Source organism: Urocitellus parryii, chromosome 4 (assembly GCF_045843805.1).
Source record: "Urocitellus parryii isolate mUroPar1 chromosome 4, mUroPar1.hap1, whole genome shotgun sequence".
NCBI lineage: Eukaryota > Metazoa > Chordata > Mammalia > Rodentia > Sciuridae > Urocitellus > Urocitellus parryii.
In genome coordinates, this window is record NC_135534.1 from 67,739,573 (window position 1) to 67,757,855 (window position 18,283).

At 37.8% G+C, this 18,283-nt stretch overlaps 1 protein-coding gene across 3 annotated transcripts in view; it reads right to left on the reverse strand.

Moving 5' to 3' along the window:
• Positions 1 to 18,283, reverse strand: part of Pak1 (p21 (RAC1) activated kinase 1) — a 147,781-nt gene that overhangs the window by 19,060 nt on the left and 110,438 nt on the right. For all 3 annotated transcript variants that reach the window (XM_077797632.1, XM_026387269.2, XM_026387267.2), the window contains exons 6-9: positions 13,272 to 13,388; positions 10,352 to 10,526; positions 8,152 to 8,215; positions 3,843 to 3,891 (exon numbers count right to left, since the gene is read on the reverse strand). In XM_077797632.1, the coding sequence (XP_077653758.1) occupies positions 3,843 to 3,891; positions 8,152 to 8,215; positions 10,352 to 10,526; positions 13,272 to 13,388 (405 nt within the window). The remainder of the gene's footprint in view (positions 1 to 3,842; positions 3,892 to 8,151; positions 8,216 to 10,351; positions 10,527 to 13,271; positions 13,389 to 18,283) is intronic.

Below are 18,283 nucleotides of genomic sequence, written 5' to 3' on the forward strand. Positions count from 1 at the left end.
CACATGCACACATGTACCTGTGTGTATCTAGAAGTTTGTGAACTTGACTGAAAGTCCAGAATCCCCAGTGCCAAGCAAGCATAGTGCTTGACACACAGACTTGGTGCTCAATGAATGTGAAAAGAGGGAAAGAGAATCCAGTGGGTAGAAAAGTACTTTGTCTTCAAACCATAAAAGTCAGCAATAGGTTACTACATCCCATATATATGCTTTAAGTTGTTTGCTAAGTATTCATTCCCCAGAGATGTTTTCCCTTTTTCCTGCTTAGCGGACAAGAACATGAGCATCTAATAGAACTACATTGTCTTTCCAGAGAAGCAAGAAATCTAAAGAAAGAATGATTCAAATTTTTATGGAAACAAACCCTATTACTTTTTCAAGTTAAACAGTTTGCTGCAGTTAATCCTTAAAAAAAATCCAATAAAAAGGATCCAATCAATCATTAAAAAGAAAAAAAATGATCCTTTAAAACATTTTCGCAACTTTCATTCCCTATCCCAAGTTAGAAAAAATCACTTTGGAGCGGGTTTCCAAATAGGTAAGGTATCTGGTTTTGCTGCAGCTTTCTGTAACAGCTAAGGATTAGGTTTTCCTGTCTGAAAAGCAACATGTTGACCTAAAAACATTTAGTAAATCCTTATAATTAGGACTGGTATCAGAAAGGTGCCCTTGGAGTTCCTTAGGCCTCCTAGAGGATGGGATGGTGCTTATGGACCTCACAGTGATCACTGCAGACAGCAGAAAGTGAGGGAGAGTAGGGAGAGGCTAATATGGACGCTGTAGCAGGACACCAAGAGTTCTTTCCATTTGCTACTGACTAACTATGGTCCAGGCTAAATGCCATTACCTAGTCAAACAATACCTATTCAGGCTAGCATAATTTGACTTGAATTCCAAAAACCAAAGCTTTAGGCTTAACTGTCATTTACTGACTTTGACCAATCACAAGTTCTCTTTTAGTCTCCCCATCAATACATTGAGGATAATCACCTCAACTCTGATTCCACTCCTCTAAGGATTGTTTTGAGTTTTAGGTAAGAAAATGGCCAACATGTTACTCATTTAAGTAAAGGATTTAAGTAATAAAGGAAGATAACAATGAGAATAGTAGTCATTGTAATAATGGCAGCACTTGATAAGTACCTGGCATAGCAAGAATGAAACAGGAGCAGTAGTAACCAAAGCAACAACCAACCAACCTCCTCTCACTGCTACTGTTCATTGAATGGTTACCATGTGCAGGCTCTGTGCTAAGTACTCTATTTATATTATTTTAGTAATACCTAACAACCCTACAAAGTAAAAACCATGATTTCCTTTTTCAGGAAAGAAATTATGCCTGAGACTTACAAGAAAATTGCCTAAATCATAATCAATGCTCTCAGCTCTATGAGACTCTAAAGGCTTTTCCAGTCTGATCTTTCTATTATATGCATTCACTTCAAAAACAGGTTTGAAATATAATTGTTTGATCTGTAATTGGAAGATTTCCCAGCACTAACATGCTAATCTTCCTATATGTGACAGAGTAGCTCTGCTTTTCGCAGCTGGATAACCTCCAATAACCACTCACTCAAAAAGACTAAGAGCATCCCTCTAGCTCCACTAAAGATCTATACTCCCTGTGGCAGGAAATAAGGCCTTCCTCATCACACTGCATTAGCTGACCTAATGGATTTGTTCCATTCATAGTTTTGTAACCACAAGGCAGGCACACAATGAAGTCCAGTTTCTTTTTCCTATAGCCAGCTCCTCACACAGGCAGCTTCCAGGGCTTCTAGGAGTTCTCCTTGCCTCCCCAGCCCCATCACTTGCCTGTCTCCCATATCAAGGGCTATTATGCCTAAGAAACATGACATGAAGAGACCCTAGCATCTAATTTCAATTCTGTGGTGGCTTTGTAGCCCAAAATGCATATAACTAGGAGTTAAAAGATTTTTTTAAAAAATTTTTTAATATTTATTTTTTAGTTTTCGGCAGACACAACACCTTTGTTTGTACGTGGTGCTGAGGATCGAACCCGGGCCGCACGCATACCAGGCGAGTGCGCTACCGCTTGAGCCACATCCCCAGCCCCAGGAGTTAAAAGATTATAATCCAGTCCTTGCTAATTGCTGTTAGCACAACCTATTAAAAAAAAGTTATTTACTCTTCTGGGACACTCCTCACCAATTAAAAAGTGATAACATCACCTATCTCATAGGGTTCTTTTTAGGATTGGTACAATCTTTTTAATTTTTTTTTCCATCTTGGCATCAAATTCACTGTCTTTAAAACTGGCATGCTAATACTTCCTTTCCTCACCACTATTTCACTTTAAGGCAGATTCTGTCAACTCCATAAGACTTATATATTTATACCACGGAAATTATGGTGTTTTACATTTACTTATGATCTTAATGTTGCAGTGCTTGCACAAGACTGAATCTTTCATATAGTTCTGAGCACAAGGTACAGCATAAAGCAAAAGCTCAGTAAATACTTTGTAGAATAAAGATAGTGGTTCTTAAATTTATGATGTATTTTCACAAACACTCCTTTACTGAATTCTTTCAACACTTTTGTCAGGTATATGTTATTGCACACTTTTTATAAATAAGTAAAATTCAGGCTCAGAGAGATCAAATGAATTTACCCAAAGTAATATAAATAGTTTAAGATAAGCATCTATGTCTTTGGATTCTCACCTCAAAGAACAATGAATATATCTTTATCTCTAATGGTGATTTTTAAAGTTGACTTACCCTAGATGGAGCTTTAACGCTTGCAAAAACCTAACAAGAGTTTAGTGAACTATGTGCTCCCCTATTAGACACTGCTTTTCCAGGATACCAGAATGTTTCAATCATCAAAATTATACACGTGGCCATGTACATATAGTATGTCAAAATACATACACTCTGCTGTCATGTATATCTAAAAAGAAAACATTTGATTAATGGAAAAAAATATACAAGTGTGTTTCTAGAAGCCTCACTCTGAGGAGGCCAACTCTACTTTCACTGGAAGAGAAGGTGCCTCTCTCAATTTCTGGGTTCCAGCACTCTTCGGACTAAGAAATTCTCCCAGACCACCTGCCAACATTCCTGATCTTCAGCCAAAGACTAAACTATGAAGAAATCCCAAGAGCTCTATATTCCCTTCATATTGTTCTTCTGCTATAGATTATATCTTGGGTCAGTAAGTTTTAAGCAATAAGGTCCGGGTTCTCCTGGCTTAATGAAATGAGGACAAAGAGGTGCCTCCAGATAAATGAGGACTCTAGTATACAGTCATACCCTGGGCACAGAGTAACAGCAGAACCACTAGATGAGGAGGCAATAGACATGGGCTTAAATCTCCTTTAATAGATTTCTCCCTCAAGCACCAAGTTTGTATAAGCAATTATCCACTAGGCAGTGCTACAAGAAAGCCTCTCAGGCAGGATCCAACCTCCTAACTACACTTATACCCCTTTTCTTTGTCCTTGAATACAACACTTGTAAGACATTCTCTCATTCAATCCATCACCAAATCCTATCAAATCTACCTGTAAATTATCCCTCAAATCCATCTACTTCTTTCATTCTATACTATGCTATTAACTTACTCTAAACAATCATCTCTCACCTGGAAGTACCTCCTGACTCACCTGGTCCTCTCTTACCTTTTCCAACCTGTTCTCCATATTGTAACTGCAGAAAACTTCCAAAATATTTGTCTCCTCATGCTATTTGGTTCTAGTATGGTATAGATAGAAACTAGAAATGTCCTTATTGAGCTAAGAAAGGCTAAAAATTAAAAACCCTCCATAAAAAAAAAAAAACCCAGTAGAAACGAAAGAACTGGTGGTGTGTACTTACCTCCTGTCCTGTGGCAACATCCATTGCAGTGTACACAGTGCCAGAAGCACTGAACAGGTGGGGGAGAGAGAGAGAAAAATACAGATTTTCTAATAAAGTACCATTTGTTAAATGCAGCTCTATACACAATCTGGCAGTTTAAGTTAATAATAATTACAACAAAAATAATCCCCTCCGCCCTGTTCACAGCCCTCCCAATCCTCATATTTGACAGGCAATATGTGATTGTAAAGAGAACAGAGGCTCTACTGGTCAACTGACCTGAGTTTCAATCTAGAACTTCTACCTAATATTTACTAGCTATCATATCTTGAGCAAGTTATGTAACTTCTCTGAGCTTCATTTTTCTCTTTCATAATATGAATATAAGAATTTAAATCAATTAGTTCACGTGACTAAAATAAAATATGATAGGTGTCAAGTACATAAGTTTCTTGCTCCTGTTTGCCTTCCTCTTCTTTACCACCCTTGGCAAGTTGCTATCTCTTGTGGCTTTAAACTCTTCATCTGTAAACAAGGACAGAATTAAATCTGTGATTTTCAACTGGGAGTGAGGTGGGACAGGAAAGCCTCCTAGGAAGAATTTCAGAATGAGGCAGAGTAGATGGCTTATTTATATTTATCAAAAAAGTATATGGACTTGTGAGGTGTCAATAATGTTCTCTTTCTTTCCTGGGTCCCCCCCAGCTGTCTCCTTCTCCCTCTCTACTACTGATTGAACCCAGGGCTCACACATGCTAGGGAGGTACTTTACCACTGAGTTATATCCCCAGCCCTTTAATTTTGAGACAGGTCTTTCCAAGTTGTTGAGGCTGCCCTCAAATGTGTAGTCCTCCTGCCTCAGCCTCCCCAATAGCTGGGATTATAGGCATATACCACCATGCCCAGCTAGTAATGTTTTCTTTCTTAATCTGGATGTTGGTTACATGGGTATGTTCATTTTTTGAAAATTCATTGATTTGTTTACTTATGCATGTTATCTTCAATTAAAATTTACACCAAAAAAACTATAAAACTTGAAAACCCACACTGAATATTCTAAAATAATCTTGAAGTACCCTTTCCACTGATGGTTTATGATATTATGACCCTTTGAAACTGTGCTTTTCAATCATTTTTCCTGCCAAGAGAACATCAATTTTTAGTTTTCATTTTTTACCATAAAATTATATTAAATATATTTGTTCAAATATACATATTCACAGAAAATTTGATATTTCTACCTCACCCCAAGATAAGAATAACCCCACTAGACACACATATGTACATGCATGTGTGTGTGTATACACACACACACACACACACACATACACACACACACAAACAGGGTGGGGTAAGAGAAAGAAATGCTAGAAATAATGCTAGGAAAGTAATTGTGTTCATTTGAAAGAACTAAAACCCTCATTCTATGCCTATAAACACCAATCCTGCATATCTGTGAGTAATTACAACATATATTTGTAGCTACACATGCCATGTCAGATATACATGATGTAATTTGAAGACATTCTGAATTCTGATCTTTTATAAGAATGCATTCACTGAAGCCCTGAGGTTATACTTCCCAGAGAAATCAAGACACTTTTAAGTATGCCTTCCAGCTAGAAATTATGATCACCAGCTCCCTAACCACCACTCTTTAGTTGGAAGTCCCACTATATAACTGGAAAACTGTGATCTTAAGATATTGATTATCAAATGAGGAATGGCTTATTTGCACTGGCAGTTATTTCTTCACTGCTTTATCATCCAATACCTGGCCATCCTCTGCCACAAAGTGGGTATCTATCTCCTTCCCATACCCCTCCTGATCCTATCAGATGTTCTTTTCTTTTCTCTCTTCTCTTCTCTTCTCTTCTCTTCTCTTCTCTTCTCTTCTCTTTCCTTCCTTCCTTCCTTCCTTCCTTCCTTCCTTCCTTCCTTCCTTCCTTCCTTCCTTCTCTCTCTCTCTCTCTCTCTCTCTCTCTCTCTCTCTCTCTCTTTCTTTCTTTCTTTCTTTCTTTCTTTCTTTTTCCTTTTTTTTTCATATGGAGAATTAAACCCAAGGGTGCTTTACCATTGAACTATTCCCAGTCCTTTTTATTTTTTATTTTAAGACAGAATCTTGCTAAGTTTCTGAGGGTCTCACTAAGTTGCTGAAGCTGGCCTTGAACTAGCAATCCTCCTGCATCAGCCCCCCAACTTGCTAGGATTACAGGCATATACCACTGCACCTGACCAGATGCACCATTCTTTTGTTTTTTTTTATTTTTATTTTTTTAGTTGGACACAATTTTATTTATTTTTATGTGGGGTTGAGGATCGAACCCCATGCCTCACCCATGCTAGGGGGGGTGCTCAACCACTGAGCCACAACCCCAGCCCCAGATGCACCATTCTTAAAGGACAAACATGCTCAAGTTTCAGGAGATTGGACTATGTTGCCATGTTTACAAAGTTCTAGAAAGCTACTAAGCTCACCGGTCAGTACATAATTATTTCTACCTTGAAATCATATTGAGTCATAAATTATTTCTCATATGTCAAGGCATATGAACACCAGGTTTGAAGCATAATAAACTTCAGGTCTTACTGGGGGGAAAAAAGAAAGCAAAAATTATTATAGTACAAATTCAACATACTGGGGTGGCATTTATATTTTTTTAAATTATGGTATGCAGAAACATTAGCATAGGTGCTTCATAAATATTTTCTTTTTGCCTTAGCTATAACAGATCTGTCAAGTAAACAGGAAAGAAAGTTTTGAATAGATCTCATACAGCTATTAAAAAGAAAAACTTTTTACAGATGTGAAAGTGAAAATCCATTAATCTACAATCCTTCAATTCCTTCTTCCTTTACAGACAAAGAAATTCAAATTCAGAGAAGGGATTTGATTTGTCCACACTTGTCCATGTACCTTTTTGCCTACACTCTTAAGGTCTCCGTTTAACTACCTAAAGGAAATGCCTTCTATATTACCCTGAAGCAAGCAAAATGATTTCTTCTCAACTTATACCAGTTCAGACTCACAAAAGCATATCTAGTAGGAAAAACAATGGGGTCAGGAAAAAAATGTGAGATCCACTCAACTCTAAGTTGTCTTGAGTATTAAACCAAACATTATACGTAAATAACATATGTACCTTATAGAAATGATACATAATCATAACATTCCTACATTATGCAATTCTTCTCCAATTCTCAGAAGGAAAATTATAAGAAAGAATTTAAAACAGAAAATTTTCAATGACTTCATTAGCAACAATGCTTCTGAGAGCCTACAATAAGTCAGGTTTAAGGGGTTTTTTCCTTAAATTTCAGCTCTTTTGGTAATATGCAGAAATCTCATTATTTTCATGCAGAGATGTAATTTTCCTAGAGTAATTTGCACAAATCTTAAGTGTAACACTTGATGATTTTTGTTCACTGCCAAAGTTCCTTCATACTTCTTTCCCACTGTCCCTCCCTCAGAAGTAATCACTATTCTGACTTCCACTGCTATATAGTAGTTTTACCTGTTCTTGGATTTCATATAAATAAAGTCATGACAGATCTGACCTTTTATGTATTGCTTTTGGGGCTCAAAATAATAGCCAAATACTTTTTTTAAAAAAAAATTTAGTTTTTGATGGACCTTTATTTTATTTATTTGTGGTGCTGAAAATTGAACCCAGTGCCTCACACATGCTAGGCAAGTGCTCTTCCACTGAGTCACAACCCTAGCCCCAATGGCCAAATACTTTTAAAGGACTTAGCACAATATATTATAATTCTTTGTCTATCTCCTTCTATTGACCTGAGTTCCTTAAAGGCAGAGATTTCAGCACTGATGATGAGCTGTACTCATAAAGCCTAGTACATGAAAAGAACTCAGTTAAAATTTGCTGAGTTCAGGGCACTAAGGGCAGCATATAAGCTGCAGAAAAGGAACCCAGATGAAGAGTCATGGATTCTAACAGCCACCTAGAAAAACAGGTGCTACTACACTAGCAGAAAGATCTGTAGTTCTGGGTTTTTCATTTCATATTAGTGCTAATAGGTCTTGGCACCAAGTATAATTTAGGATACTAATTTGTGTTAAATAAAAATGGTTCTCTTACTCTCACTGCAGGGGAATTTTTTGCAATATGGTCAACGAATAGCACATCTCTCATCTTAAGCATAATTCTCAATACCAAACCTGATGTCAGCCTGACATAACACCACCAGAAGGGAAGGTAAAGAAAGAAGAACAAAGTTCATGAGAGGCAAAACACAGCAGAATCTTATATGCTAATATACACAGTTTTAAGTCATTTCTCCAGGAAAAGAAAATGCCCCTACTAACCCTTGTCCAATCTTCTCAAACCGTGTATACTTCTTCTTAGGATCGCCCACACTCACTATGCTCCCTTTGAAAGAAACAGAGACCATGAATCATTTTTTTCCAGATCAAGACACAAAACAGACCCCATGTGCCCCTCAACCCCTGGAGTTGACAAGGATTAAAGAAGTGTCTCTAATTCCCAAAAAGCATACTAAGCAAGCTCATAGCTTTTCCTCAATGAAGCCCAACCCGAGGTTTCATCTCCTTGACTGCTTTTATTTATAGTAATCTATTCCATTTCTAAACTCCTAAGAGCCTTTCATATTAATTTTTAATTAATTTAATAAATGTTTATTCATGGTATGTACCAAGTCATAGGAATAAACAGATAAGGCACAGTTAAGAAAGTCTCTCAAGGAGCTCAATCTTATGGAAAAGATAGGCAAGTAAGCATAAAATGCCATAAAACATAATAATTGCTGTGATAAATGCCAATGGGATATAGAAAGAGACACAAAAAAAAAGAGACTGGAAAGACTCCAGAAAGGTACCGTCTGAGCCAACTTTTACAGGATAAGTAGAAGGCCAGCCAGGGAGAGAAAGCTGAGAAGTTTAAAACAGGATACTTCAAGTGCAAAGACACAGTGGTATGAAAGAACTCAGTGGGTTTCACAACTTGAATTCTAGAGGGGAACTGAGACCCACGGAAGGGAATCTCCTTCTCCAGGATCATACAGAAACTGGTGTCAGAGATAAGATTAGGAGTTTGGTTTTTAGTCTCTGTCCACAGTATGCTTTTCCGTGTGTGTGTGTGGTTGGTTGGTTTAGGGAACAAGATCTATATAGGAGTAAAATAATGACTAGGTAAGTGGCTTTTACTTAATCATTTGATGAGGGCCCCAGGCGAGGGCAATTTTTAAGAGCAAAATTTGTTAAAAAGTCAAACAATTATCAGGAAGAAGTAAAGAGCTGCTTAACCAGAGCATTAGAAAGCAACGCCAGTTTGCAAACTTGGCCAAATAAGTCATACAAAAGCCTCTTTGGATGTAAGAAGGTACAGTGAATAAATCCAAGGCCCTTGTCAAATGATTTTTCCAAGTCAATAGATTAACCTAGTCCTTCCCTTAGTATAGATAGGCCTTTTATGGAAACACAGAAACAGACTACCCTCATTTCTGGCTGCTAAAATAAAGTGAAATGGAAGTGTCCACTCACAGAAAGAGGCAAGGAGCTCTATTCATAAGAATATAAGCTTGTGTTCAATTTTTGTTGTTGTTGTTGTTTGTTTGGTTGGTACTGAGGTCTGAATCCAGGGGCACTTTACAACAGATCCACATTCCCAGCCCACCCCACTTTTTTTCTTGTGGTGCTGGGGATTGAACCCAAGGCCTTATGCATGTAAGGCAAGCACTCTACCAATTGAGCTATATCCCCAGCCCTACCCCTTTTTATTTTTATTTTGAGACAGGATCTTGCTATATTTCTCAGGCTGGCCTCAAACTTGCTATCCTCCTGCCTCAGCCTCCCAAGTTGCTGGGATTACATATGCCACCGTGCCCAGTCTTACATGCTTGTTTTCTAATCTCAGCCTTGCCACTTCCTAGTTGTGATTTGGGTCAGGATATTTGGCCTCTTTGGGACTAAAAAAACCTTAACTGTAAAAACAAGGACCATAATGCCTGTCTTCACAGGGTTAATATGAGAATTAAATGAAAATAAAAATCAAGATTTGATTCCATAGTACAGTTCACAAATGTTGGGCTTCTCTTCCTTTCTCTCCTGCAACCATGATGGCAGATCTGTCTTCTTCTAAGTCAATGATAAACATCTGTAATTAATCATAGCACACTTTCCATCAGGTATAGGCAAGGTATCCATCTTTCTCAACACACTTTCCTACATTATTACTGGATAAAAGCTACTTATCTCCATGACATGCCTAGGGATAAGAGTTGCCTTGCCCTCAAAATGAGCTATCCACATTCTCTCCTATCACATCTCCATCCTAACATGGTATCCAATCAGAGCTAATGAGACAGGAAAGTGAGGTGGAAGGGCAGGGTGAAGACAAGCACAATCTGCAAGGTTATGACACCAAGTATAGCCAACCAGTTACACTATCCTAACCTAGGATCAAGATCTTTTATAGTAATAGAATGCCATCTCTATGTTTGACCAGTCACAGACAAAAGGGAGGTTCAGAAAACTACAAAGTCCTTACGTAATTTCTCCAAGATTTCCTCATCAGACATTTTAGGCTTCTTCTTCTGCTTCTCAGTATTCCGAGTCAAAGCATCTGGCAAAGTGGTGTTGTTCTCAGTAGGTGAAATGGGAGATGTAGCCACATCCCGAGTTGGAGTAGTCGGAAGTGGTTCAATCACGGACCGTGTGTATACCTGCATTATTGGTGTAAAATTTGGGCAAAGCCAGCCTTTGTTAGCATAGGGAAACATCTTCCACATGAGCAGTTAGAATATCCACAGAACAAATTGCCCCAAATTCATTCTTTCTCATATTTCAAAATCTGTATTATTCTTCCTCTGTGCGTAGGCCCATCTGCTTGGGGTGAAATAGCCTTCCTTGCTCTCAATGTATATAACAGGGATTAGTGAGAGTTTCAGCACTTACGATACTTGAAAGGGCTACGCAACTCTCAGTAGAAATTATGTAGAGGAGATTCCATCATTAGATGGGAATCTTTCTCAGCTGTAATATATTTTCCCAAGATGAAATGAAATCCTCTATTCCCATAGCACTCTGTACTGCTAATAACACTTAACATTTTCTGCCACTGTGTTACTCCCTCATTAGACTGAACCCTTACAGAGAAGGACTACTCTTGTTCTTCAAGAGGCAGTAGGGTGATTTAGAAAACAGACTCAAGAACTTGACTACCTGGGCTTAAATCCCAACTCTTATTCTTATCATATGCATGACTTTGGGCAGGCTACTTTTCTTTGTACTTGAGTTCCCTCATCAGTAAAATGGTGATATGATGCCTATCTTACACCTTTGTTATAAAAATACATTGATGAGTGAAATTATTAGAATTATGCCCAGTAGAAATTAAGCGCTTAAAATTTAGCTTCTGAAGATACTATTTCTTATTCATTCATTACCTAACAAACATTTACTGCAAATCTACTCTAAGCCTAATCCCATATAAAACACTGCCCATATACTCTCATTCTGGTAAAGGAGGTAAGAAAGTGACAGGAGAAACAGATAAAAGTAACATGAAATGAGAAACTGTACACTATTTCAAAAGAAACAATCCTAAATTACACTTCCTTTCCCAAGGAGTTGCTTCAAAGTATTTATCAGATTTTGTCATGAAAAATATCATAATTATCTTTTAGATAGTTTATCCTATGAGGACACAGAATGTATGTTACTCATTCTGAGTTCTTCTATCTAATCACTTACCTACCTAAGTAAGCATGAAGATAATGTTTGATGGAACTGATGAATAAATAAATGAGATCCTTCAGCTGGTCTGACTTCCTGACTACTCTAGCATAATGATTTCTCAGTTTCCTATTCTCGTATATGTAGACAAACTCTATTCCAGGCATTTACAACTATACTCCTTGTCCTATATCTCTGCTTCTCCTGATATGGCTCCTTGAGAGGAAAAAGAAAACAACAAAACAATAACAACAACAAATAAAACCCTGACTTTTCCTTTTCTAATATTCTCCTTATCTGGATTTCAGCACACACAAAAATGCCACTGTGTTATGGTAGAAAACAACTGGGATTTGGGGTTAATTACCTGCTTTCAAATCCTGGCTCTTTTGCTTACTAAGTAGTTGTGGATATATCAATTTATCTCCCCAAATCTCAGTTGCTTCTTCTATAAATTAGTAGTCAACAATACCTATTCAGAAAGGAATGCCATGAAATCAAATTTATCAATCCATTCCTTTATTCAATATTTACTGCACTTTGAAATCTGTCAAGAACTATGTTAAGCACTAAAAGTACATATATATATAGATTGCCTCTATTTCAGAAGAGTTCAAGGTATAGAGGGGAAAAATGTTTTAAATGAACATGCTTGTAAACCAATTAGCTCAATGTGAGATATTCTGACAATTTTACTTTTTTTTTTCCTTGAAAAAAAGGAAAAAGACAGTTTATTGTTTTGCTAGCAAAAGAGAAACACAGGGGACTCCTGTCCCAAAGGGTGTGATTCCCCAACATTTACTTTTAAAGCCCATTTTTCCCTAAGGTGATTTTGTGACCTATAGACAGGTGATTCTGTAGATTCTGTTCACAAATTTCTCACTCTAAGTGGTCATCTAACCCCCTCAAATTTCTTCCACTATATTTCCTAAATTCATTCAACCAACTTCTGCCTGAACACTTTCTGAATGCTCTCTTTCAGAGAGCCTTTTGTTTTTGCATTACCAGAGATCTTAAGTCCTAGATGTTTCTCTCCTTATGGAACTCTCATAATAAAAAGCCCAAACAAAGAAACATTTGTAGTCTATCATCTGATGACAGGTCAGTGCTCAATGATGCTAAATCAAGTAAAATCCACAGGAACTAGACTGCAAAGTGAGGACACAGGGACTTTGACTATTCTGAGCTGCAAGAACCTCAAAGGAAGTTAAAAGAAATCATTGCCAACATCCGGCATCAAAATGCACTCCTGATGTACAGTATATTAATAGCTAATGTATTTATAAATTCTCTTGGGTCTGTCAGTATCATCAATGTTGATGTAAGCGGCTGAACACTGCACATTTAACAGAGAAGAAAAAGATCTGTAGCAAGACAATTTGTTGCTTCCCAGGAGACTGGAATAATTTATTTTAGCTCTGAACTAAGTTACACCAATTCTATATATCTTCCTGTGCTATCGGTGGAGAACAAACAGAGTATACCAAAGCTGGGTTGACATAAACACCAATTAAATAGGATATGGAGGGATTATCTGCAAACCAAAAATAAATATTCCTTCTTGTCTTTAATCACATAAAAAATACTGTCAGAAAAGGTGTTAAATGATTTCAGTATCTCCAAAATCTAAGAATCCCTACAAGAATATTAAACTCCTAGGTCTCAATACTAATCCACTCTTCCCCTTCTCATTCTGATAAATCAGAAAGTTGTTCAGGTCCCCACAGACTCACAGATTTTGTATGCTCTGGGCGTGGAGCAATCACTGGGGGTGGAGTAGCATCATCATCATCATCTTCATCTTCTGAAACTGGTGGCACTGCAGGGGTCTCAGACACAGTCTTCACATTCTATGTAGAGAAAAAAGGCCAAATTTACCTGGTTCCATTTATATAGATATCAGGAATGCCAGTTCCCCAGAAGAAACCTCATCTGATACCACTTGAGAAATGTATATTGGCCTCTAAACTTTCCACATTTGCATAGCCAGTCTCAGGTACTCAGTCAGCTTTTCTTTCTTAAGCCACCACTTCTCTGAACAGACTTTTGTCCTCTCTTTTTTACCAACCTCCTGGACCCATTATGTCATAAGAAGCCCTTGCCTCAGTCTCAAGATGCAGAACATCAGGATCGAATCCATAAACTGGATTCTATCTACTTCACTAAGCCTCTCACCTGCTCTGAGATGAACTTTACCAGTACCATAATTAGATCAGTTTTGGGGACTGAAGGTGTAGCTCTGTGGTAGAGCACTTGTCTAGCAAGTTCAAGGCTCTGAGTTCAATCCCCAGCACTGGAAAGAGAATTTTTAAGAGGTTCTAGAGTCAGGTGGGGTGGCACACACCTGTAATCCCAGCAGCTCAGGAGGCTGTTAGAGGAGAATCACAAGTTCAAGACCAGTCTCAGCAACTTAGTGAGGCCTTAAGCAACTCAGCAAGACCCTGTCTATAAATACAAAAAGGGCTGAGGATGTGGCTCAGTGGTTAAGCACCTTTGGATTCAATCCCCAGTACAAAAAAAAAAAAAAAAAAAAAAAAGGTCTAAATCTGCTTTAAATCTGTAGTAACTTGATTTTTCTATGCAAGCCATAACAGAAGATTTTAGGTCAGATACAGACAAAAGTAATATACTATTACTGTTTATCACACAGTCTCAAGAGACAAAGTGATTCCAAAACTAGATTAGTGATAAAAATTTTCTAGCATTAGAACCATTTAGGCAATAGGAACCCTTTAATATATACTGATATGCCAAAAGCCAAGTGCCAATGTCTTGGCTTGGCACAGAATCACGAGCCACCACACAGCTTTGTAGGTTCAAACAGCAATTCTTTATTCCCGATCTCACACCAGCCTCCACACACGTTCAGGGGCAATTCCAAAATGTCCGATCCCAAATCCTACTCCACGAGGCTTTTTTCAAATCCCATTTTAATCTCACGAGAACTCAACGGGAACAAGCAGCAGGAACACCCTAATCCCAGCATCAATAATCTTCAACCTCAACTTCCCTAAAACTCCTATTGTCACGCCCTAAACCCAAGGACGGAGATACTTCCTGCAGGAATACACCCTAATCCTGGATCCACCCTGGTGATTGAGCAGGGTCACCTTTCTCAAACACACAAGCAAGGTCGCAGCAAATTTCCAAGGCAAGTCCATTTAACATGGGGTACACTGGCAAGGATTACGATGCGTCATACCTACTTGGTAATGGCCCTCAGCACTGATATAATTCAAAAGTTTCACATATTTTCAGAGCATATACTTTGTACTCAGTAAGATACTGTGATGGACACCATTGACATAAAAGTACAAGATAAAAAAGATGGTCCATGTCCATCTGGTATAAGAGACAGAAAGAGGATGAATTCCCCTTCTACCTACCACACGGGCTTCTGAGAAAGGAAACCCAAGAGTCGGGAAGACATGGGATAAATGGAAGAAATAAGGAATACTGGACTAGAGCTATATCTGTTATACTAAGGGAAATGGGAAATCTCATAGATTCTCACAGGACCTCCAGTATGGGGCATAATTTAAAATTTGACAGTTGCAGGACACATAACCAATTAACTGTGGTGACCACAGGCAATGTGGTGTATCTTCTTGGTCTGAAGTTTTATCACTTGAGGAAGAAGAGTGATATAAATTGAAGGCGGTGTAATTTTGAAAGTGAATATAAGTCACTTTCAGTTCTAAAATTCATCCCTGTCAAAGCATATATTCTGGTATTTTTCTATTCTAATTCCTTTTCTCCTTACTATTTCACCAAGCAAAATTTAATGAAGAAGCTGGGTGTGGTCGTGCATGCCTATAATCCCAGCAGCTCAGAAGGTCAAGCAGGAGGATCATAAGTTCAAAGCCAGCCTCAGCAAAAGCAAAGCACTAAGCAACTCAAGTGAGACTTTGTCTCTAAATAAATCACAGAATAGCACTGGAGATGTGGCTCAGTGGTCAACTGGCCCTGAGTTCAATCTCCAGTACTCAAAAAAAAAAAATTAATGAAGAACATAAAGTGGGAATAAAATTAACTCAGTAGCATCTTCATCATCTGGTAAGCTTGGGACTCCACTGATGTATACTATAAACACTAGGTTTGCTGGCTTTCTAAAACTTACTATATCCAATAACCACAAACTTCTATTTTAAACAAAATCAGAAAGTCCAATTCATCATGCATCCACCCACCTTTACCCATCCATCCATCCATCCATTAGCTGTGTGCCAGGTTCTATTCTAGGTTTTGGATCTCTACCGAAGAAAAAAATAAACAAGGTCCCTGGATCTATGGCTTACATTCTAGAAGAGAATACAGTCAAAACAGCCACTACAGTATGAGGTGGTAATAAGATAAACGTATGGCAGTAGAGATTGAGGGATGGGGAAAACACTACTTTAGAAAGCAGTCATAGAAAGTCCTCTCTAATGAGATGCCATGGTAAGCAGTGATCTGAATGAATTGAGAAAGCAAGCCATAAGCTCTGTGGGAAACAGAGATTCCTAGGAGATGGGGGAAAATACAACCTGAGATAAAAATATGCTTGCCTATGTTCCCACAACCTCTAGGAATTCTACCTAAGTGGCTGTAACAATAATCAAGAGGAATCAAGGAAAGGTGCCGCAGTCCGGCTGCAGCAAAATAAACGGGAGGGGGGGGGTGGGGGGGTGGTGACGAACAACTTATGTACATTGATACAGCAGGAGTGGGAGCCGTTTATTGTAGGACAGGAGGGGTATATATACATTCCGCACAGCTTATCTTAATTAACATAAACTAGCAGTCAACCAATAAGGAATCTCCACACTTAATGGCTCGTTGACATTACTTCACAAACCACTCCCTCTGGCAAAATGCCAGGCGCCATCTTGACTTGTTTACAGACCCTAACAGAAAGGAACAAGACCAGAAAGTAAGCTAGGAACCAGATTACATAAAGTCACTGGAACCATGATAAAAACTTTGGAAAGTATGCCTAGAATAAGAAGCCACTGGAGAATAACAAGCAGAATAGTGATGAAATCTATATATATTTTGCTTTTTAAAATATTTCTTTTTGTTGTAAATGGACACAATATCTTTATTTACTTATTTTTATGTGGTGCTGAGGATTGAATCCAATGCCTCACACATGTGAGGCAAGCACTCTACCACTAAGCTACAGCCCCAACCCTATATTTTGCTTTTTAAAGTACTTTATTAATTTATCACAAATAAAGAGGAAAGATTCTTTATCATAGGTAATAAAATCCAAATTCCTATTTTATAACAAAACAGTAAAAAAGCACCAAAGAAAATTTGCAACTATCTATCTATCTATCTATCTATCATCTATACTGGGGATTAAGCCCAGTATGCTCTACCAGTGAGCTAAATCCCTAGTCCCCCAGCCAATCTCTCTCTCTCTCTCTCTCTCTCTCTCTCTCTCTCTCTCTCTCTCTTTAAGAAGAGTTTCACTAAGTGCTCAGGCAGGCTATTAATTTGTGATCCTCCTGTCTCAGTCTCCCTAGTAGCTGTGATTACAAGCAAATACCAATGTGCCCAGCTTTTTGGTTTTGTTATTTTTAAAAGATTATAAAAGTACTGCCAGAAATGACAGAGAGATAGCAATTCTTCTCCCCAAAAGGCAACTATAAGTCTGGTCAAAATTTACAAAAACATTTCAACACACTGGAAACCCAACAAAAGAATACAAAATATTGAGAAGTGTCAATGATTAAAAACTGCTGTGTTTCTGGTAGAAATGGTGAGAATCTCTGAAATTCTGGTTTAGGCTTCTCCCATCCACCACACCTCCAGCTCCAGCAATGTTAGGTGTTCCACAAGGGCACTGAAGGCTATCTTGGCATGGTATGAAATTGCTTACTTTCATTTTGAGCTGTGCCCTGTGCCACTATCAGCAGAGGCAACTTCCAAATGTGAAAGCATGAGAGGAGGGCCAACTGCTCAGCTCTGTTAGCCTGAAGCTGCAATCCTGAGTAGGACAAACAAATTTCTGGCTGAGGTTGCTCACAGACACAGCAGACACTATAAAGGTCCCACAACAGTCACACAAGCCTGGCTATATACATGCAAATAAAAGATTCAAAGGGGTCCAACATAAAATAAAAACTGGACAGAAATGACACATCTGAATAATGAATACTCTACTACCTAAACACAAATCCATCAGCAGAGCAAAGAAACTTTATTTACTTTAAGTTTTTGAGCACAACTGTCCAGTAATTAGCCATTAAGCTAGGAAAACCAGGCTATAAAATTAAAATAATACTAAAAACCAAACCAAAAAACTGAGCAGAAACATCAATATACATACACCAATAGAGACATATTTTACAGATTCATTCCTATAAAATTAATATAAATCCAACAACCTCCAGGGAATAAAAAACCAGTATCTGGAACTGGTACAGAATATTATCAAAAATGCTGGGTTTACAGTAATAAATTACAAGACACGTGCAGAATACACTCAGAGGGAAAAAAGCAGTTAACAAAAATTTTCTGACTCTCCAGATGTTGCATTTAGAAACAAATATTTCAAATCAGATATAATAATACATTCAAAGAATTAAAAGGAACCATGTTTTAAGAATTAAAAAGAAAATATAACAACAATGTATTAACAGACTCTCAGTTGAAATTCCTTTAGAAGAACTAAATGGAAATACTAGAGTTAAGAATAAAGTAATAAATTAAAAACTCACTAGAGAAGATAAACAACAGACTATATTGGCAGAAGAAA